This window comes from Aspergillus pseudoviridinutans (assembly GCF_018340605.1).
Source record: "Aspergillus pseudoviridinutans IFM 55266 DNA, scaffold_4, whole genome shotgun sequence".
Taxonomy (NCBI): domain Eukaryota; kingdom Fungi; phylum Ascomycota; class Eurotiomycetes; order Eurotiales; family Aspergillaceae; genus Aspergillus; species Aspergillus pseudoviridinutans.
In genome coordinates this window covers 1,733,823-1,758,987 of record NW_025091284.1, presented here as the reverse complement: position 1 = coordinate 1,758,987, position 25,165 = coordinate 1,733,823, and the positions used below count along the sequence as shown (strand labels likewise).

At 50.2% G+C, this 25,165-nt stretch overlaps 11 protein-coding genes across 11 annotated transcripts; 4 read left to right on the top strand and 7 right to left on the bottom strand.

The window, feature by feature from the left end:
• Window positions 1-361: 361 nt before the first annotated feature.
• On the bottom strand, window positions 362-1,660 carry Asppvi_006047 (uncharacterized protein; the record flags this gene model as incomplete). Its single annotated transcript, XM_043301954.1, has 1 exon — window positions 362-1,660. One exon carries the CDS (start codon window positions 1,658-1,660, stop codon window positions 362-364), a length of 1,299 nt encoding a protein of 432 aa, XP_043157889.1.
• Window positions 1,661-3,751: 2,091 nt separating this feature from the next.
• Window positions 3,752-4,469, top strand: Asppvi_006046 (lignocellulolytic auxiliary activity family 11 protein; the record flags this gene model as incomplete). The annotated part of the gene is made up of 2 exons (XM_043301953.1): window positions 3,752-3,908; window positions 3,967-4,469. 2 exons carry the CDS (start codon window positions 3,752-3,754, stop codon window positions 4,467-4,469), a joined length of 660 nt encoding a protein of 219 aa, XP_043157888.1.
• An 882-nt stretch (window positions 4,470-5,351) lies between these two features.
• Window positions 5,352-6,483, top strand: Asppvi_006045 (putative 2,3-diketo-5-methylthio-1-phosphopentane phosphatase; the record flags this gene model as incomplete). Its single annotated transcript, XM_043301952.1, has 4 exons — window positions 5,352-5,388; window positions 5,507-5,832; window positions 5,888-6,313; window positions 6,373-6,483. 4 exons carry the CDS (start codon window positions 5,352-5,354, stop codon window positions 6,481-6,483), a joined length of 900 nt encoding a protein of 299 aa, XP_043157887.1.
• Window positions 6,484-6,870: 387 nt separating this feature from the next.
• Window positions 6,871-8,544, bottom strand: Asppvi_006044 (MDR family MFS transporter; the record flags this gene model as incomplete). The annotated part of the gene is made up of 1 exon (XM_043301951.1): window positions 6,871-8,544. One exon carries the CDS (start codon window positions 8,542-8,544, stop codon window positions 6,871-6,873), a length of 1,674 nt encoding a protein of 557 aa, XP_043157886.1.
• A 1,031-nt stretch (window positions 8,545-9,575) lies between these two features.
• Asppvi_006043 (uncharacterized protein) lies at window positions 9,576-9,875 on the top strand (the record flags this gene model as incomplete). The annotated part of the gene is made up of 2 exons (XM_043301950.1): window positions 9,576-9,708; window positions 9,748-9,875. The coding sequence occupies 2 exons, from the start codon at window positions 9,576-9,578 to the stop codon at window positions 9,873-9,875; spliced, it is 261 nt and encodes an 86-aa protein (XP_043157885.1).
• A 137-nt stretch (window positions 9,876-10,012) lies between these two features.
• Window positions 10,013-10,445, bottom strand: Asppvi_006042 (uncharacterized protein; the record flags this gene model as incomplete). Its single annotated transcript, XM_043301949.1, has 2 exons — window positions 10,013-10,312; window positions 10,347-10,445. 2 exons carry the CDS (start codon window positions 10,443-10,445, stop codon window positions 10,013-10,015), a joined length of 399 nt encoding a protein of 132 aa, XP_043157884.1.
• On the bottom strand, window positions 10,446-11,709 carry Asppvi_006041 (Zn(II)2Cys6 transcription factor domain-containing protein; the record flags this gene model as incomplete). The annotated part of the gene is made up of 2 exons (XM_043301948.1): window positions 10,446-11,123; window positions 11,203-11,709. The coding sequence occupies 2 exons, from the start codon at window positions 11,707-11,709 to the stop codon at window positions 10,446-10,448; spliced, it is 1,185 nt and encodes a 394-aa protein (XP_043157883.1).
• A 1,994-nt stretch (window positions 11,710-13,703) lies between these two features.
• On the bottom strand, window positions 13,704-15,280 carry Asppvi_006040 (cytochrome P450; the record flags this gene model as incomplete). Its single annotated transcript, XM_043301947.1, has 2 exons — window positions 13,704-13,822; window positions 13,930-15,280. The coding sequence occupies 2 exons, from the start codon at window positions 15,278-15,280 to the stop codon at window positions 13,704-13,706; spliced, it is 1,470 nt and encodes a 489-aa protein (XP_043157882.1).
• An 888-nt stretch (window positions 15,281-16,168) lies between these two features.
• Window positions 16,169-17,446, bottom strand: Asppvi_006039 (uncharacterized protein; the record flags this gene model as incomplete). Its single annotated transcript, XM_043301946.1, has 3 exons — window positions 16,169-16,716; window positions 16,811-17,197; window positions 17,266-17,446. 3 exons carry the CDS (start codon window positions 17,444-17,446, stop codon window positions 16,169-16,171), a joined length of 1,116 nt encoding a protein of 371 aa, XP_043157881.1.
• A 1,417-nt stretch (window positions 17,447-18,863) lies between these two features.
• Asppvi_006038 (putative C6 transcription factor) lies at window positions 18,864-21,155 on the top strand (the record flags this gene model as incomplete). The annotated part of the gene is made up of 5 exons (XM_043301945.1): window positions 18,864-19,280; window positions 19,354-19,719; window positions 19,769-20,106; window positions 20,164-20,514; window positions 20,573-21,155. The coding sequence occupies 5 exons, from the start codon at window positions 18,864-18,866 to the stop codon at window positions 21,153-21,155; spliced, it is 2,055 nt and encodes a 684-aa protein (XP_043157880.1).
• Window positions 21,156-21,487: 332 nt separating this feature from the next.
• Asppvi_006037 (IQ calmodulin-binding motif protein) lies at window positions 21,488-23,460 on the bottom strand (the record flags this gene model as incomplete). Its single annotated transcript, XM_043301944.1, has 5 exons — window positions 21,488-21,923; window positions 21,987-22,132; window positions 22,193-23,083; window positions 23,138-23,212; window positions 23,299-23,460. 5 exons carry the CDS (start codon window positions 23,458-23,460, stop codon window positions 21,488-21,490), a joined length of 1,710 nt encoding a protein of 569 aa, XP_043157879.1.
• Between the last annotated feature and the right edge of the window lie 1,705 nt (window positions 23,461-25,165).

Here is a 25,165-nt window from a genome sequence, read left to right as displayed (position 1 = left end):
AGGAGAGGCGTATTGTATCATAAGTGGCATGTACTTGCAGTTGTTCCTCTCGTGATGCGTCAAAGTAGTCTAGTCGGTTTCCGTTCCAGTACAACAACAAAGTAATAGAGTGTCTCTGGTAGACTCATCGGCCTTGCTTTGCGCATGTTGAAATGAACTGATACTGCGTTGTGCCAGACTAGAGGATGCGGTCGATGCGATTCACATGTTCATAACCTCATCTCGGTTGGAGCCGGTGCAAGCATGGCAATGCCCGGGGAAGGCCGCTGAAAGAACATAATGATTACCGAAAGTAGAAGATTCTCTTCCCAAGGACATAATAGATGGGTATCATGGGCTACTGCTAGCTGTATGTATCTATTCAAAGCAAAAACGCAAAACCAGCAAGTACGAGTAAAACGGCAACAGCACGATTGACCCCCGTCCCGACAGGCAAGTTTCGGTCACCCCAGCTACTCTTGACCAGTGTTCCACCCGCAGCACCGGGGCTATATCTTGAGGTGCGGCGGTCAGGGTGGATCGGTCTCGCAGTTGCATTGAATGGGACCGCTTTGGGTGGAAGATCATACTGATTGGCAGGAAGGATCCTCACCTCGCCGGTTACATCAACGTAGAGATACGCCGCCTGAAAGAAAGGACGACCGAGGACGATCTCTCCGGTATTTTGCTCGAAGCTGCACCGGTTGCTGCTGTCGGTCAGGTTCCCGGGGACCCCAATCAAAATCGAACTAGAGACACTTCCGACTCTGTTCGGGAACATGTTGATTTCCAGCGTGATGTTGCGGCCGCACCAGTCTCGTGGCAGGATCAGCGTGTCGCTGGTCAGATCCAGCCGGGCAGGGTACACGATGCTGGGTTCAGACTCGTCAGAGATCGAGAAGGGGCCGGACCGTTTCACTTTGGCAATGATGCTTGTGTTGGTGCCACTCGGGCTAGGATTATACTTCCAGACGCGTAAAATGACGGCAGAGAGGGTCTGCTTGCCGGTCTGCAGAAAGGTACCATTGTTGTTCATGGTCTCAGCGATGGAGATCCAGGATGTCGCGTCGTCGGTGAGACGATTGGCGTCGTAGAGCCCGCCTAGTGCAAGTGAACCATTCCATTCGCCTCTATGGCCTAGGTTTAAGCCAAAAGGGACTGTCCTGATGGGAGTATTCTCATCGATACCGCTGGTTGTGACTGTCATATGAGAGTCGTTCCCCAGGTTGAGTATGTGATGGTCGTTCCGGAATACAGAGAGATTGACATGGTTGCCGTTGAGGTCCCCTATGAACTGTGCGGCCGTCAAAGGGTACTGTGTTCGGTTCAGTGGTTGTGTACCATTCTTCTCACCCTCTTTGTCGCTGTCACCTTGGCCAATAGATATGGTATAGGCATTCACAGTGCCATTTCCACTCGTAACATTGGCACCCCAAGGTGTTGTAACATCTTCGGACAGACCGACCAACGGGACCACCCAACGGTCGGGGCTCGTGATCGAGACGGACGTAGGAGTGGATGGTGGATAATAGATTTTAGTGGCTGGAAGGATCACTGTCGTGGTTGCTGTTGGTTCATCATGCGCTGTACTTCGAGCCGGACTTGCGAGGATTTGCAAGAGACAGAGCAAAGCAGATTTGGTGGTGAGAGGATGCTGGCTCTTCCAAAAGCTTCGCGTCATATTGTCATCTGAACGAATCGCAATCTTTTAGACCTCGTCAGTACCACTAAGACAGCCAAATAAAAGCGAGAACAAATAGCAAGAAATAAGATCACAAACCAGAATGTCTCGATACGCCCATTGTTATAATCGAAGACAGTAAGGACAAACACAGCCTCGAGGCAGACCTAAGGCAGCACTGATCAGTTATAAATGAGTCCGAAACCGACATTACTCCATGACCGAATCCCCTATTATGGATCTCGCGACAGAAGAATCTGAATTGTTGGCCTCCGCTTGGCTGATGATCAGCGTTATGGTGGATAGACGGCCCCAGTTCTAGTTTATTGGCATGAAGAAGTTCGTCAGTCATTTGCCAATGACTTTTGCTCCTAATAATAATGGCCTTGTAAACATGAACCTCTTATCTTCGATCTCTAAGGAGTTCTCTTAATGACTATAACGCATGCACACAGCCCTGAGCGTGAGAGATGCTTAGATGGGGCCAGAAACACAGCAGATTAATAAGGCAAGGAACACATGGACGATCGCTGTTTCGTGTTAATTATTACTATAGCAGGAAATTTACTAGCCGACTATCAATCATCATCTAAAATGCTCTGTAGTGCAGTAAATGCATTCAGTTTTCTGAGACTTATTTTGTACTGGATTTTGTAGTCTGCAATGGGGGATATAGATATCCGCAAACCTGTCATATCAGGATTTCTGCATATACTTATGAATACGAAAATGTTATCTCATTTTACTTTCCATCTATGACTTACACTCATCTTGGTTTCATGGACTTATGATAGGCTACGTAGGTACAGCTGAGGGAGAACTTGAAGCGATAGCCTCTATACGATGACTAGGTATTCTCTGTGCCTGGTATTTCTGATGTACGAAGTTGGACCCGTGCCCGTCTTCTTAGTTGCCAAGAGTAACACTGGAGGAACGTCACAAAACATTTGGCTGTGATGAGCAGCTAAGAGTGTGCATACTCTTATCTTCAAGTACTCAAGTCCATTCTAATATTTAGTCTGTCGAGGCAATAGAGATTAGTGAGGATGAGGATGGACCCTGCAGGGCTGAATGAATTTAGTTCCATGATCCCAAGGCCAAGAGAAGGCGCGTGAAAGTGCAACAAATCGACAGACAACTAAAATCATTATCAATCTCTCAAACAAGGTGTAACAGTAGGATTATGATGTTGTATAATTTTACAGTAGTCGACACTTGCTTCAGACCCTGGTCGAAAGGAAATTAGACCAGGGCGCCAAGTACCTCCCCCTCACAAATTCCTCAATGTGATTGAAGAGTCACGGGAGACTAGGAATCTCATGGGATTAGCTTGTCGCTTCGCGCTATCAATGATTAATCGCTCGGCAGAACTTGAAATTGCCGAGTCCTGCTGTACCTTGTGGAGACTCCTCTCAGGTCGTGTGGGGATAGTCACAGATAGATACGAGATCTATGCAAGGAACAGATAGCACATTCCTCTCTCGTCTTAGGCCGCTGTTCATGTAGATTGATCAAAGCCATCGAATCCAATCGGACACGCGTGATGCTCTCTTCAGGTTCGTCTTTATCTCTCGAGCGAGCATCAAGCAGGGCCAACTCACCCCGCTCATCTTTGATTGTCACTGTAACCCATGGGGCTGGGGGCTCTCACCTCATAGTGAAATGTTAGTTGCGCTACGCGAATTGAGGATGTGACTGAGTAATGGTGATCGTCCTCCGGATGAGAGAATGAAGTAACAGACATAGCATACTGAAACTGGCTCAATGCAGAATTGAAGGCCTATGTAACCCAGTCATGGTCTAGTGGAGCTTTTCTGTTACAACTTCCATGCAATGCCCCTGGATTCCTTCTGCTACCGAACGTCGCAAGCATTGTTTTGTCGACACTCTCTATGGGACTGAGACACGCAACAGTTGAGATGTAACCTGGAGGGAGTTTCCATCTTCAGCATTCCCGAAGGATTACCCTCACGAACCTGGCGAGGGCAAAAGGTATAAGAACAGCGCAATTGACGGCAAGGTTATGCATCAATCCTCCAAGTGTGTCACAAGCATCCAATCGAAAACAAACGGAAATATCACCTGGCAACGATGATGTTCAGCAAAGTTGTGCTGGGTCTGCTCACTGTCAGCCTGGCAGCTGCTCATATGGAAATGAGTTGGCCTTATCCCCTTCGCAGTCGCTTCGACCCACAGGTGCCTGAGGAAGATATCGACTATTCGATGACCAGCCCTCTGGATAGCGATGGTATCACAGCCCCTTAAGCATAATCAGGCTAGATCCGTGCATGTCTAACAAGTGACAGGCTCTAATTTTCCCTGCAAAGGATACCAGACCAATACTCCCTGGCGCGCAACCGCAGCCTATACCGCTGGTCAGACCTACAACATGACTCTTACCGGCTCCGCAACCCATGGCGGTGGCTCTTGCCAGCTCTCTCTGAGCTACGACAATGGCCGGACATTCAAAGTCATTCAATCCATGGAAGGTGGATGTCCACTCGTGTCGAGGTATAACTTCAAGATACCAGGTGATGTCGCTAACGGCCAAGCCCTGTTTGCCTGGACTTGGTACAATTTGATCGGCAACCGGGAGTTGTACATGAATTGCGCAGATGTGGTTATCAGTGGCGGTACTGGCAGTCCATCCTCTTTTGGGAGTGCCTATCCTGATCTCTTCGTCGCGAATGTTGGTAATGGTTGTTCCACTGTCGAAGGAAGGGAGACGGTCTTTGCCAATCCAGGTAACCAAGTCATTTATGGTGGCAAAGTCACTCCATCAAGTCCTGCATTTCCTATTTGCCATTGAAGATGAGAGTATCGCCGGTTCAGGGTCGAGACCAAAGGAACATGTCATTTGTACATAGTTGAGTTTGATGAATGCGAGGATTCTGTACTCATTTGCATAAGGTACTCTTTGACCAGCTGCATAATAAATTTCCTGTTCTGGGTGTGATTCCAGTCGTATCACTTCGCGGCTGGCGCCAGTCACGGGGTCGGAAACATCACTTCTATTGCTGTCTCCACTGACCACCCTGACGACATTAGATTGATGACGGCACAGCTCTCCGATCAAGGCCTTTTTTCTCAACGGAAGATTAATACCAAGCGGACATCTGATTCGGCAATCCAGAAATCGGTCCTCGGCAAGACGAGTTCCAATGACGTCGGTTCTGCCACAATGGCTTTAATACTGCCCTGAACCTTTCCTGTTTCGGCTCAACAATGCGGTCAAATATTACTCCCACGGCCGAATCTAACCTGATCAGGCATGATGCGTGGAACACGTGCGCGAGTCTCGATAAGCGATCTTCAAACATTGGCCAATCAGCATGGAATAGAAACTCCGCCTGCAATTTGTCTCCACCATGCATCATCTGGCGGAGTATGAGAATTCTCTTTGACCGTTCAGAGGTCGAGCAGCATGATCCAGACCCAGTCTATTGAATTTTCACTCTTTCAGTATCTGCAAGCCAACCGCTAAAATGTTTATGAGAGAGAGCTGTCGACGTCATTTTCTTTTGTGTGATCCGATATCCTGTTATCCCGTTCTAGCAATTCTACGTTGCCACATCGAAAACATATTTGACCAGGACGATGTCCCCAGATATCCGTGACCAATTCGTCGTGACTTCAATCCACCAATCCCGAGACTGTATTCCAAGTTGCTTACCAGACTAAAGCAAGAAACATGCCTAACACAACAAGAAAGATTGTCTGTTTTTCAGGTACGCAAGCTCCAGAAACTCAGCACAAGCTTTGGTCCCTGTCGATCTTATGCCCGTGATCTTTCACTATGACAACGGTAGTAGCGCTGATTGGTTGCTAATTCTATGCTCTTCCCAGACTTTGATGGTACCATATTTATGCAAGACACTGGCCACATTCTCTTCGACAATCTGGGATGCGGCACAAAGCGCCGGCAAATGCTAGATGAACAGATCAAAACCGGCGAGCGGTCATTCCGTGATGTGTCCGAGGAGATGTGGGGATCTCTGCGAGTTCCCTTTGAAGATGGGTTCGAGGTTATGGAGAAGGAACTCGAAATCGACCCTGGATTTCAGGAGTTTCACAAGTTCTGCGTTGCGAACGGCATCGATTTCAACGTCATCAGTGCAGGACTGAAGCCCATCTTGCGCAGAGTGCTGGACACCTTTTTGGGAGAACAGGCGGTAAGTCACACCAACGATCCAACGATTGAATAAAGTCGCTGATCGATCCGTGAAGTCGTCAATCCAGATCGTTGCAAATGACGCCGATATCAAATCGGACGGTTCGGAATGGAAACCGATCTGGAGACATGACACCGAGCTTGGTCATGACAAGGCCCTCTCGGTCCAGGAAGGTCGTGCCGAGGCCGCGAAGTACTGCATTGACGGCCAAATTCCCCTGATAGTTTTCATTGGCGACGGTGTTTCTGATCTTGCTGCTGCCCGTGAAGCCGATGTTCTCTTCGCGCGCAAGGGCCTTCGCCTCGAGGAATATTGCCAGGAAAACAACATTTCGTACATTCCTTTTGAGACATTCGCGGACATCAAGCGGGAGATGGTGTCGATCATGAAAGAAGACCAGGAAAAGACCAAAGGCGAGGGAACTCCAGCTCGGTTCAACCCACGTGCCAACATGTGGAGAAGGGTTTCCAGCAAGCAATCTGTACGTCTAAAGCCCTCCAACACTTTCTACTTATGATATCTGCTAACTGTCTCGACCAGGTTCCTCAATTTATCGCCGCCACTCCTTCGAAGGAAGAGAAGATGTTCCTCTGGCCGGAAAATTTCACGGAGTACCACCCCAGGGAAATTCCGGAGAACGTTCCCGCTTAAGGCTATTATGGGAACTCAATGGAGAGGAGAGACATTGCATGATGCAGGCGTCATGGTAGCAACTGGAAGAAAAAGATCAGAATCATAGATTGGATATCCCATGATGATTTGTATCTAGATTTATATCTTTATGTAGATATGATTTTGAATATACCCAGAGAAAACCAGTCCGATGCAATTTTCATCGCAACATATATCCTGACCTCAAGAGATTATCCAGGTCCAGCAGCTCGCGCATGGCAGTCTGTATCTGAGATCTGGATTGGAAGCAGCAAAAGAGACTCTATCTTGGTGCAGTCTCAGATTAGAAAGAAGTACTATTCTAAGGCTGGAGGATGAAGGATGGCCTCGCAGATAACGTGGCGCCTTTTGCGCGATAGTGCATCTTTAGGCGGCACCGACAGCAGCAGAAACATTGAATAACCGCTCGTGCTTCATGAGGAAACTCAGAACGGCAACGAGGGCTCCGGCCGCGATGACCAGGGCGTATGACTTGCTGATCCCGGAGACGATGGCTTCTAAGACGCGGGTTCGGACATCCGAGCTTAATCTGTCCAGAAGATCACTAGTACCTTGGATCGCTGCCTCAATCTCTTCGCGAGGGACGTTTGGCAGGATGCGAGGGATAGTGGTCAGGCATTCGTTCAGGAAGATTGTGTTGGCAATTGCCATAACGATGGTGATGCCGGCGAACTGGGCCAGGGTGATGAAACCCACGGCTGCAGGGACGTATTTGGGCTCCACGACGGCCTGGGCGACAGCGAAGGATGCTTGGATCCAGAGACCTACACCGAGGCCGAGAATCACTGTGTATCCATATATGCGGCTGGTTGACGTGTTCAGGTCGACAGTGTACATCAAGGCACCACCAGTTAGGGCAAGGAGACCACCTGCCGTGTACCATGGCATGTAGTAGCCAAACTTGGAGAGGAGTGCTCCATTAGTTAGGATGGTGGCGACCATCAGGATGATGAATGGCAGTAGTCGGACGCCTGCATCAAGGGCAGCGTCCCCGCGGGTAAACTGGAAGTAAAGTGGAATCATGTAGATTGGAACGAAAGCAGAGGCACCGGCGGCGGCAGTGGAGGCAAAGAGGACGAGCACGGTGCGAGAGCCGAAAAACTCCACGGGTATGATGCGGCACTCGATTGTGGTGAAGACCAGAAAGACCTGCTGGAAACCCAGGACAATGGACAGCACGCCAGATGCCACAAAGAGACCGATGACCTGCCCCGAGTTCCAGGGGAAGACGACTCCTCCCCATGAGATGGCGAGGATGAAGGTTGTCAAGGCTGCCATCTGTAGTGCCGCTCCAACAATGTCCACCTCGCGAGAACGCTCCTTCAGTGCGACCCCGCGTCGAGGATCCTTGCTCGGCAGCAGAAAGAGATAGACCGGAGCACAGAGGGCGCCAATAAGCAAGTTGATGTAGAAGGCCCAGCGCCAGCCCACGGAAGACTCACTGAATCCTCCTCCAACGACAGGACCGAGAACAATTCCAATCCCCCAGGTCAGACCAGTTCCACCCACGTACAGCGGGCGCTCTGGCAGCGAGGTTGTCATAGCAATGAGCGTCATGACACCAACATACAGGCCTGCGCCTGCCACTCCGCACAAGGCACGTCCGACAATCATCACGTTCATGCTCGGCGCCGCTCCACAGACGGCGGACCCAATCTCGAAAACGGCGATGTTCAGAATGTACGTCCACTTCGCGTTGAATTGGCTGTATACCTTCCCCCAGATCAGGTTCGTAGCGGTGGCGCCCAGAAGGAAGGCCACGCTGAGCCAGGTCAATTTCTCTAGCTCGCCGAGATCTCCGATGATGACGGGCTGGATGTCCGCAACCACGGTATTATCGAGGGCGTAGAAGAAGATTGAGGACAAGATAGACGCCATCACAAGCCACCACTTCCAGCCACTAATGTCGCGGGGAGGAGCCTCCGGCTCATCCCCCGGGGCTTCCTGCTTCTCGTTGTCAGGGGTGGTGCAGGCCGTGGACGAGCAAGAGCTCTCAGCTGCCACGTTGGGCGTCTTCTCATCAGGGACAGCTGCTGACATTGGAAATACGCGTAGTAATGAGGCTCAGGATTAGTGTCGACGAGAATAAGTGGATAATGTATAGAGGGCTCGCGACTCTGGGACTTTATCAGACAACAGTCCCATGAACGACGCCGCATACACCCCGGATATTTGTCAGTGTTGGTAATCGACATTCTTGTTCAGGAGACTGATTTCTAATCGAACATTGCATTTCCTTCCTTGCGTGCTCTCAAAGTCCGTATGGTGCATGTTCGGGATTCACATTTCCCTTTCCGGCTCAGGGCTTCGGAAAATTCCTTCCCTTTTGGGAAATAGAGCCCCCACAGGGTTGGACGACGACCTACTTCGAAGTATCCCAGAACCCTGAATCAGCTACGCCAAAGCACACAGGGAAAGCAATGAGATGGCGATGGGAAACCTGGACGGTTGCCAGTGACTTGATGGATAGAGAGCTACGAACAATCATCGAGTTCGGGCCAGTGTTATTCTCATTCTCATTCTGTCTGCATAATCTATACTTGACTGCTCTGAGTTTCCTTATCAAGCCCTTTCGTTGCGAAAACCATCGTTAACGGTGTCTCAATCGTCACTTTCCCTCCCTCCAATGCAACCTCTAGCTCTTCCCAGAGATCTTGAATCCCCGACTCAGGAACTACCGGAACCCATGTTGCAAGATAACCCTTAAACCACTGGATGCCCTGGATCTCAGCCCAATCTTCGTCGCCTTCCTCCCACACTACCTCCTACCACTCCTGGAATCGGCTCCCCCTGAGTCGCTCGTCTATCCGGTAGTTATCTGGGTCTCCTTGCGCGTTTATGTGCACTCTCCTCACAGACTCCCACTCATCCCTTGGGAATTCCAGGCAGTCTAGCGCGGTATTAATAATTTGAACTGTATGGCCCAGCAGCGGGCCGTTCGCGCGCTTCGAATACTCGTTCCGGATTGATTTCCATGCGTGTTGGGCCCGTGGGTTGCCTATTATGCGAGGTACGGTGTAGTGCGTGAAAACCGCTGTTCCTCCCACTTTCAGCCCCCTCCTGATCTCGCGATGGCCACGGCAAGATCTGTCCACTGGATACACTCGCAAGCCGTGAGCACGTCGACTGTTCCCGACTCCATGGAGCTCTTCTCGCCGCCTTCTTGGAAAAATCAGAATTGGGCCGATGCGGCCAAGGGAGACCGTTCGACCAACAGTTGGCGGGCGAGGCTGACGTAGCCAGGGTTGGGATCCGACACTCTCACGTTTGAGAACCGCGCAGGCAGACTCGCAGAAACGATGCCACCTCCGGCGCCAATATCATGGGCCACCGACCAGGACGCATGGGGCTTCCCAGCGTGGTATGAGTAGATACGGTCGAAGAACGAGGGCGGGTACACTGGGCGGTAGTCGAGGTAATGTTGACTGGTATCAGGCGGCGTTGACTCACGTGCCGGACATTGCCAGAGAGATCTTTCGCGACTACTGCGGTATCCCAGATGAGCAGATCACAGATCAAATCCACCGCGTGAGGGACCAGGCATCGGATATGTGAGTTCTCCGGCCCCCGGTGGCAAGGTTTGACTCACTGTGACTTCTCCAGCTTGCCATTTCCCTGCATCGGCCTCTTCCGACTCCTCGACTTTCCTGCCTATCTTCAACCGGTGTACCCAGAAGTACTCTCGCACATTCACGCAAGTGAAACGTTCTTGGATCTCGGCTGTTGCTTTGGTCAGGACATTCGCAAACTCGCGCACGACGGTGCTCCAGCTGAAAACCTCATTGATGTCGAGACTGAGCCGCGCTTCCTAGATCTCGGCTACCAGCTGTTTAAAGACCAACACCGACTGAAAGCCCAGTTTCTGACAGGGGATGTCCTGGCCGAGGAATTTTCAGTGGCGCGGCAAGATCTATATCATCTTCCTCGGTTAATTTCTGCATCTAATTCGTTCCCCCATCCGATGCTGGTTTCTCAAGTGAGTCGGCGATCAATCGCAGCGTATGTTCGAAGCTCTTAACAACCTCCTGCATGTAGTCTATATTGATCTGCGTGAGGCGGTCACGCGTGGCTGGCTGCGACTCCACCAGGCTCTGACCTCGATTGCGCAAGAGAGACAATAAACAGTTGGCCTGGGCTACCAGATCCATGACGAGCATATGCCGTAGCTTGATTTCGTTGGCGATGGGGACCTCATATTGGCCAACACAAACCTTGATAGCACTAGCCACCAGGCCTCCACTGGCGATGTGCTCGAAGCATGTCCCTGTTTGTTGAAGGACTGCCACAATACAGACGAGGTCTGCGTAGCTGACTTGGCAGCTCGCACACTTGATGAGATCCCGACACGCCCCGAGAACGTTGCCCGTCACCTTGAAGATTCGGTCCAGATGAGGGTGTGGCTTGGCTTGCATCGCGTTGTTGACCTCGGGAACCTGAAGCATGAGATCCGTGCGGCATTGGCAGCTTCCCTGTGGTGGCAGCGGGCTCTGTAGTGGCACGGAGGCGGCCGGCGTGATATTGGGGCTACCATTCTGGTTTGTCGATGGAGACGTCTGTGCCGCCAGTGGTTGGAAGACATGCATATCCTCTGTCGATAGGCTATTTGGGGAGTCAATCGCCTATTTGCAATGTTAGATTATCGGAATTCTCTCGGAAAGAGCGAGCTGCCGGAGGGCCGTCCCCCGGGGGTTACTGTACATTATGGGACAGATCTAGGGAGGACCAGTCAAAGAGATAATTGGACATCTCCTTTGGCCACTCAACCATGGGATTGAGGTCTTGCTCGCGGATCTCCTCGTTGAGACCCAGGGGATATGCAGTATCCATTCCCCAGTCCATGGACATCGGAACCGCTGACGGCTTGGCTATAGACAGCGAGGTATTACCGCTGGCGGTCGACTGACTGCTGGATGTCGTCGAGCTATCGACGTTCTTCGGATGCCCAGGAGAGTCAGTAGATCGAGGACTCGAGGAGCTGGTGGAGGAGGGTGCGGTGTATCTGCAGGGGATTCCCCGACTAGTGCATCGATCACAGGTGCTCTGATTCCCAGTACACTTGACCTTCGCTGTGCGACATGATTCACAGGCGGTGATTGGTCGGCGAACTACTGGCCGTACACCATCAGCCGCAGGGCATTGCCAACTCTGGATAAAGTTGTGAGGGATGTTCTCGTTGCGGAGCTTGCGGCGCTGTGGAGTGGTCATGGTTATGCCGTCGCGGATGACATATATCTGTATACGAGCGGAAGAGCGTGGAAGCATTCTCTGATATAAATATAGGACTGACTGGGCGGGACCCCACACTCAAACGACCCCATCTCGGACTAATCCGAGGCCAAAGTGCTGCAATTTCCTCTATTCCTAATTCTGCTCCCCCGCAAGGCTAAGCCCCTAAAAGCCCAATAGCGACTGCTAGATCTGGCAAATAGAATTCGATCATCTGAGCCATAGTTATGCCACGGTATGCCTAATAGGTCGGAATCCCAAGATACGCAGTAGTGTCTAGTCTGGACCCTCTCAAACAAGTGATGATTAAATACATTGGTGGATCATGCCATTGTCCTGGTAGTCACATGTTTGATCTCCTTGTGGAGGATATCTTCTGTCTTCCATATCGTCGAATAATATCACTTGGGTTTTCGCCCTCCCAGGTACCTAAACTAGGCAGGCGCTTAGAGAAATTTGCGGCACTTCTTGCTTCGAGAATGATGCTGAGTGTTCCGATCTAGCTATTCCATCTCCTTCCTATTTAAGGAATCCATCGGCTCTGTTAGATAACGGGCTACGCCACCTCAGTGGAATGAGAAATGTGTAGAAAGTTATTAGGGGTTCTTTCAGTCAAGCCATAAGTTTCCGACCCTTCTGCTATTAGAAGCCTTGTCATCATCTGCGCCCTCTCCTTTACTCTAAGTATGCTTGCGGAGCCCCACCTAACACCTCATTCTAGCTGTGCTTGTGGGGCAGTTCACAGCGCCTTCTCATGGAAAAATACTTCTCTACACGATGACAGCTTGAACAGGCATACTGGACGGAAGTGTGTACCGGAGCCGTCAGTCTGGTTCAGTACCCTCCTTGTGTCTTTTTTGCTGGCAGAAATCTGGAATTGGATTGGACAAAAGCTTCATCAGGGTACCAGCCGGAATGATGCACTGATTTTAGGCATCACAGTGGTTTGCAAGAGACACAACAAGCGGGAGTATCAATCGTCCGCCGGGTAGAGAAGGAGTGTTTTTGGGCCCTGGACAGACAGAGAGACATTCAAGGCAACAGTCAGCGAATTGCTATTTTCGGTCCAGGTTGGCACCAGGTATATGTGGACAGCACACAAAGGAGGAGTCCGGATACTGCGGCGCTGTCAACTTGCTGGAGAAAAGGTCAATCACCGTGGAGGTAGGGCGATAGTCAGCTTGGCATGGCGCTTGGCCGCATTTTGAGCAGGGGTTGCAAATGAAAGCAGCAGCAGACTTCTTAACAGGACGAGGATCGTAGATAGCTCTTCTCAAGTGATGCAAGCTGGTAATAAGGCCGTGACGGTATTGAGTGCAGCACTGGGTGGTGTCGTGGAGGGATAAAATCGCGCATACCAGGGTCTGAGTGGAGAGACATGAGAGATGGAGAAGGAGAGGCTAATGAGGACATCGTTTCATCGACCAGGGTGCGTCGAAGTTTGGGCCAGTTAGAACACGCGAGAGATATTAGAAAAAGCCCGAACCAACGGCTTCTCTGGCTTGTAGCTCTAATTCGAAGCACTCAGTTTGGATGACCCTGTGAATGTCATTTTATTGTACATTGAGAACATCGCTTGCAATCGCTTCTACGGTCCTCTCTTGCCAGAAAAAACTGCAGTCGATGCCACCTGCTCGCTCGGTGCCTTTGCCCATTATGCAATCAAAGTACCCGACGCTGCGGCGGCAATTGCCGGTGTGGACTTCGCATGACAAAAAAATATTCGTCTCACCATTAGGGATACCGGCCATGACGGCCTGGGTCGCTCGACAGGCCAAAGCTCCCTGGCAATGTGGACGCACAACATGAAAAACCTGGGTTTCTTGCGCTACGAGAGCGACAGATACACAGGTACAACAGCACATATTGAAGCTGGAAATCAGGATTGGGAACTATGCAACACTCGCGATGCGATGATCCCGGTTCTCGGTGAAGGAGTACAAACAGAGAGGGTGATGTATGAAACAGAATATTCACAGCTTGGCGGGCGTGAATTTCAACGTCAGCTTCCGGCCCTTAGGTAATGAAATGAAAGCATAATCCTGTTCAATGCCTTCATCATCGACAATGGACGTGGTATAGTTGGTGTAAACTGCAGCCATGACAAGTTTTATCTCTTCAACCGCCAGCAGATTCAGTCAGCTCGCATTTAGGGCTATGCTTCTGCCAGGAAAGGAAGAGAGCAGAAGGGTTCCGTACCTTGCAGTGCAAAATTACTACCCAAACACATTCTGCCACCACTTCCAAATGGCCAGAATAGTCTCCGCATATCGTGAATTTTTCCAGGTTCTGGTTGTAGCCAGCGCTCTGGTAGCCACTCGAAAGGCTGAGGGTAGACCTCGCTAATGCGATGCAGAGTGTATGCGGACGAACTAACTTTGACCCCACTGGGGATGCGATCGTATCCTTCAATTGCTATACCTTCTGGTGTCAAGGGGGTGACCCTTGGTAACGGAGCAGGTGCAGGCGAATGCAATCGAAGGGTTTCTCTGACAATGGCATCCAGCAAAGGGAGAGAGTCTATAGCGGCTGGTGATGGTAGAATTGGGAGGCCCTCATGACTCAACTCCACAAATGGATGTTTCAAAGGTGGCGTTAATGTGAGCAGTTCTTGACGAAGTTCAGCTTGCAGCCGAGGTCGCTTCGAGAGCTCCCACATCATATACACGAAGGTGATCCCTGAGGTCTCGTGCCCAGCAACGAGATGATCGAGAAGTTCTGATGCAAGTGCTAGATCTAGAGCTCGTTCATCCGGATGCTTCTCCAGACTCTGACGGAGCTGACTATACACGACCGCGTTGGTGGCCACCGGCACTTCGTTAGGATGCTCATTGCACTGCATTCTGCGGCAGAGCGACAGACACCAGCTCTCGATGAAGCCCATATACCGCTCTTTCAAGCTCAAGTACTTGAACTTCTCATAATCCACCAGCCATTTCTCCCATCCTGGGAGATCGAAAAGAAAAGTCGTGCTATTGGCCGTGCCAAACAGAAACGCAGACGTAAAATCCATCCCCACAGCCTGGAACAGCGGCAAGACATTGATCGCCTCTCCTTTCTCCGCAACCTTTTGCAAAATAGGGAGTAGCCTCTGCGAAAGAATGATTGACGAAATATTGCGCAGATCCACCGACTCCCGCAGATATGACTTGGAGTAGATCTTGCTCAGCATGCGCTTCTGTCGCGCATGAGGATCGTTGGATAACATGCCCACAAGATTATCCGTAAGGAAATTGACAAAAGCATCGCGGTAGAAGGAATGTTTCTCGAATGCACCAGTATAGATGGTATGCAGCCCCCGGAGTGAATTGACGCTCAGCTCATTGGGTCCCAGGCGCACGACAGGCCCATGCTTGCGATGAAGGTCGTAGATGGTCAGTACCTCCTGCCCAGACCGCCGCTTCCTTTCAATCCAGTAGTCCGAGATAGGTGCTGTGAAATGTGCATTGGGGATCTTTGAAAGGGGTGACAGGAAGTATGGAGCAATTACGAATTTATAGAGAAGCAGCACCAACGAATTGCCGACGGCGACAATGGTGAGGAGAAACATCTTCAATGACGCACGAAGAAAAAGGTACCTATGCAGTGGATTTCAAGTTATCAAGGGATCAACTGCATATTTAAACCTGGCCTGTCCCCTCCATTGTGTAACCCTTAATATGCCGATCATCGGTGAACTGGGAAGCAAGGGACTGTTAGCGTGGCATCACTGCGTACTATGTGGACGCTGTCGACACGAGGCTCGATCGCCAAACTCACGTCGGAATGAAGTCATTTGACCAGTCAATTCACCATCTGCATGAATCAAGTCTGACCTTCCTATTTGAGGTCTGGTAAGTCGAAATGAATGAGGTAGACTAACCATGCGAAGCGGGTAGGACGGAGGAGCAAACAAATGAGGTTGTTGACAAGTCTCAAAATGCAGAAAGAATCACGCGCTAAAGATGTCGGACCAGGCTCAGGAGCCTTGGACTATCAGTGGTAGCGAATGCCATCTGATTCTACATAAGTATCTGGGTATCCTAGGACATTTTTATGTCGTTGACCCCGCTAGCTAAATTGCTACTAACAGTGTGGTATGCTATTGTCAGGTGTCATATTAAGTTGTGCATTATGATAGTATCGTATTACTTACGCAAGAGAAGAAATCCTCTTGTCTGTAGACACTTTGCTCCACATACTCGTCAGAGTGTTAACACAGGAAAAAAAGAAATGCAGTCTGCCCCGTTTTGGAACGACGCCCAAAGTGATAACTCCAAAGCAACATGGCAATGGTATCATTGCAAGCACCATTATTTTCCGAGACGTGAAGCGAAACTAGTTCGACCAGATGCTTATCAGTTCCGGCTGCAAGAGCCCCTTAAACTTCCCCCGTACCCAGCCTCAGTAATATGCCTGCTGCGCGGATTCAGGATGTTGACTGTATGTTTGCTGACGTCTACTCGGCGATGAGGCCGCGCTTCTCCTTGCGTCCCATGAAACTGAAATACCAGGTGGGCTCGCCGTGCGAGATGCGGCAGCACCTGTCATAAGATTCCTTCCATTCGTTGTGAAGCCAATAGTCTTGGTCTTTATTTCCCTCGACCCGAAGATCCTTTGTACGATCCATGCAGTCAAGGCATAGACCATCAAAATAGCTGGAAACCCGCCCGATGGCCTTTTGAACGATGGTGCCCCCGTCGAGCCAGCACACAGAACACCGTCTTTGACGTGATTGATTAAGCGAAGTATCATTTGAAGAGGGACCATGAGAACGAACGTTTGTCCCATCGTATTGTCGCAACCGGTCAAGCATTCCCGCAACACTTGCTTTAGTGCTGCTCAGGTCCAGCGGCGAGACGCCAATGCGTCGAAGTTCCTTAAGAAAATCAAAAACGGTCTGCTCTTTGCATGCGCATGTTGCGCGGTCGCTAATCTCATTGACGCGGTTGAACAAAGCCTGGTGTAGCATCGTGCGCAGGCGACCTTTCGCGGCATTCAATTGTTCTGCGAGTATACTTTGATCAGCAGGGCGACTTCAATCTTGATCTGACACGATTGCGCAGGATGAACCACAGGGCACACACTGCTAGAGACTTACGGATAATTCGAGGGCGCAGGTGCATCTGCAGATGATGCGTGGGGTTAAATTCCATGATATGCCGCGGCTCGTTATAAGTCATGAATCTAGTTAACTCCTGAAAACCCTCAGCGTAATTGAAGGCGTAGCAAGGGAAGAGCAATTGCGGCGCAAATTCCTCCAAGAACGCCTTCTTTCCACTCGCATTCCTCATCTCCTTATACCAAGCGACGAACCATATTTGTAGTTCTAGGAGATCGAAGCCGTACTTGTCCCCAGCCATGATAGCGTGCCAAACTTCTTCGACAGAGAGAGATTGCTTGGGCAAAGCGTCGGTTGTGGAGTGCAACACACGGAGCCAGAGCTCCATACTTCGAACAGTCTCTTCATTCAGGATGATACTGTCCTCTTTGGGCCCGTGTGCCCAGCGGCCGTCAACATGGTTTTGAAATACTGACTGCATCCCACGAGAATACCCTTTTGGACCTTGAGGGACGCTGTTCGCACAAGGCCCTTGGCCCCTGCCTCGTCAGCATCGTCACGTTCGTCTTGCTTGATCGCTGGGTCGAACTCGTTAATGCGGATAGTGAAGTCACCGGCGTCTGAAACTTCAATGTCTTCATGTGGCACTCGCGCGGTTTTCAACGGGACAGCCATAATCTCTGACTGCAATTGTAAGCCTTTGATGCTCTTTCTAATGTCACGCTATCACTCATTGTTGCTGAGGGGGCATTTATGAGCCAGAGATCTGGGGCTTCTCTATCGAACTCACCAGAGCAAACAGCAACCTGAAGTCGACTGACAGGTGACTATCAAATCTACGTGTTATGGAGGTTGGTTGACACTTGAAAGCAGGTGAAGATAAGAAGTTGTCGAAGTACAAGAACTTCAATTGAGTGGAGAGAATATGTTGGCAAAGATCAGGAGGCTGAAATCAAGTGAGGAGAAGATGTTGTCGAAGATCAAAAGGCAAACAAATAGGAGGGCTCCGAAGTGTTTGTCCATCGTATCCTAGCAAAGCAAACAAATATCTGTGGGGTCTGCATCAGTGTGCCTTGTGTGCCATCCCAGCTTGAAACTAGCAATGACCTTAAGGTCCAAATGCATTGAGAGGCATAATGAACAGATTCTGGGTTGAGAACCTGTCAAATCAGTGATCACTGAGAGAAATCTGAGGCCAGAAAGAGACAGACACCACCCCTGACTGGAACCCAGTTTCTTGATCTCTAGATAGCCCGCCCATGAGACACACGGTCTTCTTGTCAAGAGCTTATATATCTAATTGCATGCAGGACGGAAAGGCCTTGGGTTTTAACCTGATGTCCTGACAGAACCATTTGCATATCAGGAGGAGCTGTGCTAAAATAATCCTAGATACAGCTCAAACGAGAGCGCGTCCAAGGGGAATAGTGACTGCGGACACCTTCCTTTTCMCAAGTAGAGCAAGAAATCTCCTGCAAGAGCTCTCTTATTGACATATTAAAAGAAGTTGACGATCACGACAGTTGCCACTACCAGTCGGCAATATAGTGGTTGACAGGAAACTCAATAATAAATGAATCAAGATACCGGGTCAGGTGGGGATCGAACTGGAGTTAGTGTTGAATCACGTGCAACTCCATTAGTAAGGAACTCTGCAACACCGTCCTCTCTTCCCGTTCTCTCTTCCCATTCTCGCCCGAGTCATGCATGGAAGAGTGGACCGTAATCCTCCACAGGGCCGATGGGTCAATGTCGCTAATTCTGGGCCAATGATTCGCACTGGAAAAAGGGAAACGATGCAATGAATCTGGGCCAGGCCCGGCATTTCTCAATTTCGGACAGTGATGGTGTGTCCATCCTGCAGTTCATATGCACCTACCCGTACAGATTCAACTATCGTCGTCGCAATACTCAATGAGACGGCGATCATATGAAATACTATCAAAGATGATGTCGATCTGATTTGAATTATCGCCTAGGTACTGTCTAATATGTAGCCGCCACGGTTGACTGAATTGCAATCCCAATCGCTCTGGAAACCGCTGGTCAAAATATCGTGGCCAAACATGTCCTGCTTAAGTATCTCGCAACTATGGATTCAGCAGACACCAACAGTAGTTCGCAGGAGCCAGTCAATCAGCTCCCAAGGCCCTCGAGCTCCAGCGGGCAACAACTATCTGTCATATTACGCAGGAAACCTGCAACGCTTTCGCCTGCGACTAAGCTTCCGATTCCGCGATCGGGCTCTACCCCAATCAGCCGGCAGCGCACACCGCGCGCGTGTGAAGTATGTCGTGAGCGCAAAACCAAGTGTGACGGCTCAAAGCCGATTTGCAAACAGTGTCGGGTACTGAAAATTGCCTGTGCTTATTCTGGTTCCAAACACGAAAAACAGCAGCTTGCGATTGAATGTGCCCGAGTGAAGATCAAGGTTTACGAATCAGTCCTGCGACGCATCTACGAAGAATGCCGGAATGAAGGTCGCACCTCCATCGAGGAGACATTCCATGTCAGTCTCTCTACTAGTCCATATCGCGTACTTTCCTGTTGTCCCGTGTCTAGCCGTGCTAAACTCGTGGCAGAGACACTTTCGAGCTTCACCAGAAATATTCTCTTCGTTCCTGAGCTCGCAGTCGCCGTTTGAGCAACAGCCTTCTCCGCCAAAGCCAGGACTGTCTTTGCATCGCATGCATATGGCATGGGCGAGGAAGAATGGCAATAGAACGCCGCACTTATGCCAAGAACCACAAATCTGGATCAAGGGCATTCGCGCTTGGACGTCTCTTGTGGACGATGAGGTTGCAAGTCATCTTCTTTCGCTGTATTTTGCGTGGGAAAATCCGATATGGCAACTTGTTGATCAGCATCTGTTTCTCAGGGACCTAGCAAGTGGTTCCAAGAGATTCTGCTCTCCGCTGTTGGTCCATGCCCTTCTCTTTTTTGGCTGCGTAATGTCAATCCCTCCATCGTCGTATCCGTTGACTGACTTTGATGCAGAGCTACTCCTACAATTTGGACCGGATAACCGATCGACAAGAGGAAAAGTCACTTGGCAAAAGGCTATACGCTGAGATCCAGCACCTCTGGCAAACCGAGAAGGGCCAGCTGAACCTTCCGATTGCGCAGTCCAGTATCTTGATTGGTCTCCTTTTTTGTACTCTGGGCATCGATAGACTCGGAACGAAATACATTCTTCACGGTGCAGAAGTATGCCACAAACTAGACCTACACTGCAAGTCACCGGCGTATCTCTACAGCAATGCGGACCGGGATGAGCTAGGCCCAATATCCAGGTGCCATAAACTGGTCGCTTGGGCCGTATTCGACGTGCAAGCGTGAGATATTCCCGACCTCGTTCAATGCCTCACTAGCTCGGACTAATGTGCCTGTAGGCTAGCTGCGCAGGTTTATAGGAAGATGCCAGTGTGGGAACACCCGCCAGCTGTATGCTTCTCCCTAGACGAGGCGGCAGTACTGGATGAAGGCACCGAGTGGAGCCCCTACCCCTTCAGATTTCCCGTTCAACAGCCTTTTTACTACACTGCCGCCTGCTACCGTAGCGCCCTCGTGATGATTGTTCATGAGATTGCTATAGCGGGCATTAGATTTTCGAAAACCGGCATTTCAAGGGACGATTGGCAGTACGCCCGTCAGCTACATCAAAAGTTATGCGATTGGATGAGAAGCCTGCCATCATGTGCGATGCCCCAATCCAACACAACCCCACATATCCTGTGTTTGCAGTGAGTTCTTCAGCCACATTTCTGATCTCTAAAAAGTGGTACTAATAGCCGCTAATAGTTTGTACTTCCAAGCCACTCTTGTATTTCTAGGCGATATGTTTATTCTATATTCGAAGGCGACACGCAATGATGAATCAAATCTGGCATGGTTCGATCCCTGGACTGTGAAGTCTCGAGCCCTGGACGCTGTCGGGTCTCTCATCCTGCGGTACAAACAACATCACGGGTGGAAGTCAATTCCTATTGTGTTCCTTCACTATTTCTGCCTGGCCGGGGTTCATGCAATCTCGCAGATAAAACCTCAGGAGCCGAAATGGAGTCTTATCTTGGAGAGCTGTGTGGTTGGTCTCTGGCATATGAGTCTTGGTTGGGGCAGGCTGTGCACAGCGTTTCTCCGGACGATTGAGCTTGTACTCAAGGCGAGCAAACCCGGCGAGTCCCTCATACCCACGAAGGTGGCCGTGATTTTTGAACAACTGGATACTACTCTTTGGTCTGCCACAGATATTTCCTCTCTGTCTGCAGACTATGTTGTGCATCATGTTCCAACTCGAACTATAGAGTCTGCCGCAGGATCCGAATTCAAGGCCGAAGGGCTAGAAAACCTGATCCGTAGCATGGATCATCTTTCTATAGGCTGATCGATGTCGACGTCATGATCTGGGACCCGCTTTCCATTGCTTCGGGCGTATCTCTGCTCGTACAATGGTCGAGGTTGTCTTGCCGCTGCTATCACTTGCTTCGTTGAGGTTGGTGTCCAGAGCTGCAGATGCGTCGCATGGCATCAACTGCCTGACCTTTCAGAGGGCCCATTTGTGAATGGACTATACAACATCGAAAATGGTCTATTGGAAGGAAATAGTTAGAATTATGCATTCTCATCAAATTGTCCACGACCAATGACTATTTGGCCGGCCAGAGGGAGCCAATCTCCATGGCAGTTCTAACATCAAATATTTACGCGTCTTGGGTATCATTGATCATCATCTGGCATAGTAGCAGGTTCATCACCGGGGTTTATCGGATCCTGCGAAGCGAACGCCTCATGGATCTTCAGCCTTGTAGGCAAAGCTCCACCGTCCCCCTCCCTATCCTTCACACTCAAGCTTTCTTCATTAACCGCTGCGGATGAACATTCGGCCTGGTCTTTATGGATGGCATGTTCGTCCGATACCTGCGCATCCGTCTCAACCTGTCTATCGTTCTGTCGCCAATGAAGAAGTTTCTCTTTCGAATCATCGAGCGTCTCATGCAGGGCTCGCAGTTTGTGCTTCGTCCGAACGTATCCTTCCATGCCTGCAAGGATGGCGTACGATTTCGTGATGGAAACATGGGACATATCCACACCTTGATCCTGCAAGGCGTGAACGAAGGCGCGAAAATTGGCCGACGGCGGACGGTAATGGCCACTGAAATGTAAGTATTTATACCTGTCTTATCTGTTGAGAGTGACGAGAGGAACTTTAATTTACCTCAAAGGTGTTAGACTACGTAGCTGACCGTTCCAGATTTTGATCAAACCTGCCGCCGCCACGCGCGCACCCCGTAGAAATGAGGAATGTTGGAAGGCCCCCTTTTCCTTGATACCGATGTATAGGCGAAATGAAGTGTCCGCGACCTGCGCCACCGTCAGTCATGGATCGCTCTGGGCCCTGGTGATAGGAAAAAGTCGTCTCACAAATAACCACATGTCCTTTCTCTTTGCGGGCTTGCGAGCAAAATGGTCGCGCACCACCGATGGTGTGATATGGGCTAATTTGTGGATCCCTTTTGCTTCCTCATAACCTTGGTTGATTTGTCCGCTGGGAGTATCATCCGCCGAGTCTTCATCGGTCGACGACTGACTTGATATGGAAGACGAGCTTGACGTATACGCAACGAGATCCCCAGCCTCAGAATGACCTCTAAATCGTGGCGCATCCTCATCAATCGACACAATACCCTGAAGACTATCCTTGAAGCGTGTACTATCAGTGCACACCAGCTCGTTGTTCTTTGCCCAGCGGAAGAGACCTGCCTGGTCTACCGTGACCAGATAATTCAGCCGCTCGTCTCGGCTGAGATAGCGCACTTGCTGATGTTCCAGCTTCGCACGGGGACATTCAGGCAAATCTAAATCTTTCCCCTCGCCGTGATCAAGCCAGTAGAAGAAATTCTGGGTCGAGGGACAGTTTTTCCAATAATTGTGATACTTGCGCAGGTTGCTGCCATGACGATGCTTGAGATCAACCATTTCGAGAAAGTACCGTTGGTCCATCATCTTGGCCGCTTTCTCAGATGGTACTCCGTGGTGGAGTATGGGAAATGAATGGAAAAATCGCGATCTGGAAGTGGAAGAAGCATTCACTGGCGCATTTTCGGAGGATGGCCCTGTAGCCATTGGGCTAGCTGTGTGCAGTTTTGAAGAATCGGTCTCGTTCCTGAACTTGCCGTCATCACCGCCGACTTGCATGGCGACGCCGACGACTCTTTCCCATTTTTGGTGCACTTGTTTGGAGGCGTCTGCGCCTGCGCTCTCTGGCGAAACAGAGGGACGATAGAGCTGACGCCATCTTGCTTCCTTTAAGGCCTGACAGAAGAAGTAAGGAGTCTGATCAGAATATGATCCTCAAGAGGGCATTACCTCAGACCATCGCGCAGATGCATTCAGCCCCAGCCCATGTAGTTCACGCCGTGTTCGATATCCGCGATAGGTCCTCTACATCGTCAGGTTAATCATGTACAACATTTGAAAAAAATAGCTAGAACAGTGCTGTTTATGTAAATAGAAAATGTACTCCGTACCTGAATAAGACGAGCTGCTTTCTCCCGATCCGCTATTGTGACGTCATTGTTCCTGGCGACTTCTGTCCCATCGGTCGCGGTGGGCGGAGGAAGACCATCACCAGACGCGGCAGCTGGCTCTGCAGAGGGCACCGCAGCGGTGTCTACTATAGTTTCAGCCATGTGAGGGAATCGAGATCGTCAAAGGCTAGTTATTTGGGAAAAGGACAGGGAGAAAATATGGAGTAGATCAAGAAGATCTCCGAGAAACTCTGTCGCAGCCAAACGAGGAGTTACTGGCGCCAAGGACGGAGATCATCACGAGCGCAGGCATTCAGGCTCCTCAGGCAGCCATTCAGAGCACGCTCCACTGGTATTAGCGCTCGCTTAATGGCGGTGCATACAGCCTTACATGGTTCTCCAGTCTCAAGAATTCAAGGACGGTCAACTCTCCCTTTGATTTGCTTGGTTTGGAGTTCTAGTGCGTTCTGTGAGTATGTGGTCGAAGGTGGTTATACAGCATCATTCTCGCTTGCACTCGTACTCACATGGGACCTGTTCCTTGCTCGGTGACTACTGACAATGGACTGGGTTGGTGTCAATAGCATTCACCAAAACAAAAGCACTTCAAATGAGACTGAGTTCAAGAGCCTGATGACGGCATCGTACTCAGCGAAAGGCGAGAGTCGTCTCCCGTATGGCCTGTTCTCATACAGCTACTCCATATTTGCCCGCCTGGCCCGTGAACCGACCCTCCATCTTTAGAGCGCTTATGTTTTTCCATAACTTCAGTTTCCTATTACTCGAGGGACGACACCAAACCTGACCCACCTTCATTTTTCAGCATTTGAAAGTCGTTATCTCGGTCTGCCTCGGTTTACTCTGAGGAGGGCAATACCCAGACATAAGAAGAAGTGATAGGAAGTGATAGCGCAGAGGCCTCTCCCAGATGTCGGCATACCTGAAATTAACAACGCTCATGTCAGGCATATCATCTGTCCCTATGAGCCTGCCCTTTCCCAGTACGGAACGGAGAAAAAGTGCTGAGAACCCTTGAAAAGCTTGATTGTGCCTCTTGGACTCTGTCTCGTTAATTTATGGCACAGACACTACAGCTATGAATCCGACCTAGGGTGCAGACTACCCTCCGTGACCATCATGGTATTTTCCAGCCCAGTGCATCCGGCAAATCCTTGCGTTCTGCGTGCAGCGTCACACGGGTCATGGCATGGCTCTTCGTAGGACTGAGATAATAGGTCCCGGTAACATGATGGCATGGATGAGAAGCACTAACATACTACCTTAGCCTTGCCTGCAGATTGCCTGAACAGAGTTTCGGATTATGGCCACACCCCGTGAATTAATTCAATATTGTGCTAGACGGCAAGTATCGACATTCTCCCGGGAGTCAGTCTTCTCCACAGGCTGAACCTCGAGGGGCTTGTGCCTGGTCCGATGACTCTTCCCAGCGTTCAAAATATTATCCACCAGTTGCCACGGCGTAGAAGGACATCGTCATTTGTGGAATACGACAACCGAAGTGAGACTATCCCCGAGATATGCTAGCCCGAGACGTTTCGATGACGAATTTCATTTAATATCCTATATTGCGCAATAGCGTCTGATCCCCTCAAAATCCTTGCTCATATGACCACGGCATCTGTGGCAGTGAGATGAAACAGGGGGAGTTTCTTCAGGCTTTCCGGCAAGGGCTACCGAATAGCCGGGCATGCAATTTGCGGGGTGATCTCCGAATTGGCGGAACCTTTCCTTTCTTGATTCGGACATAACAGGGTATTCTGTGAAGTGTGAAGAGTAAATGCACGAACAGCCGACAGTTACAAGGATTTCTCTGTGGGGAAATCAGACTAGTCATGCATCATCCTCT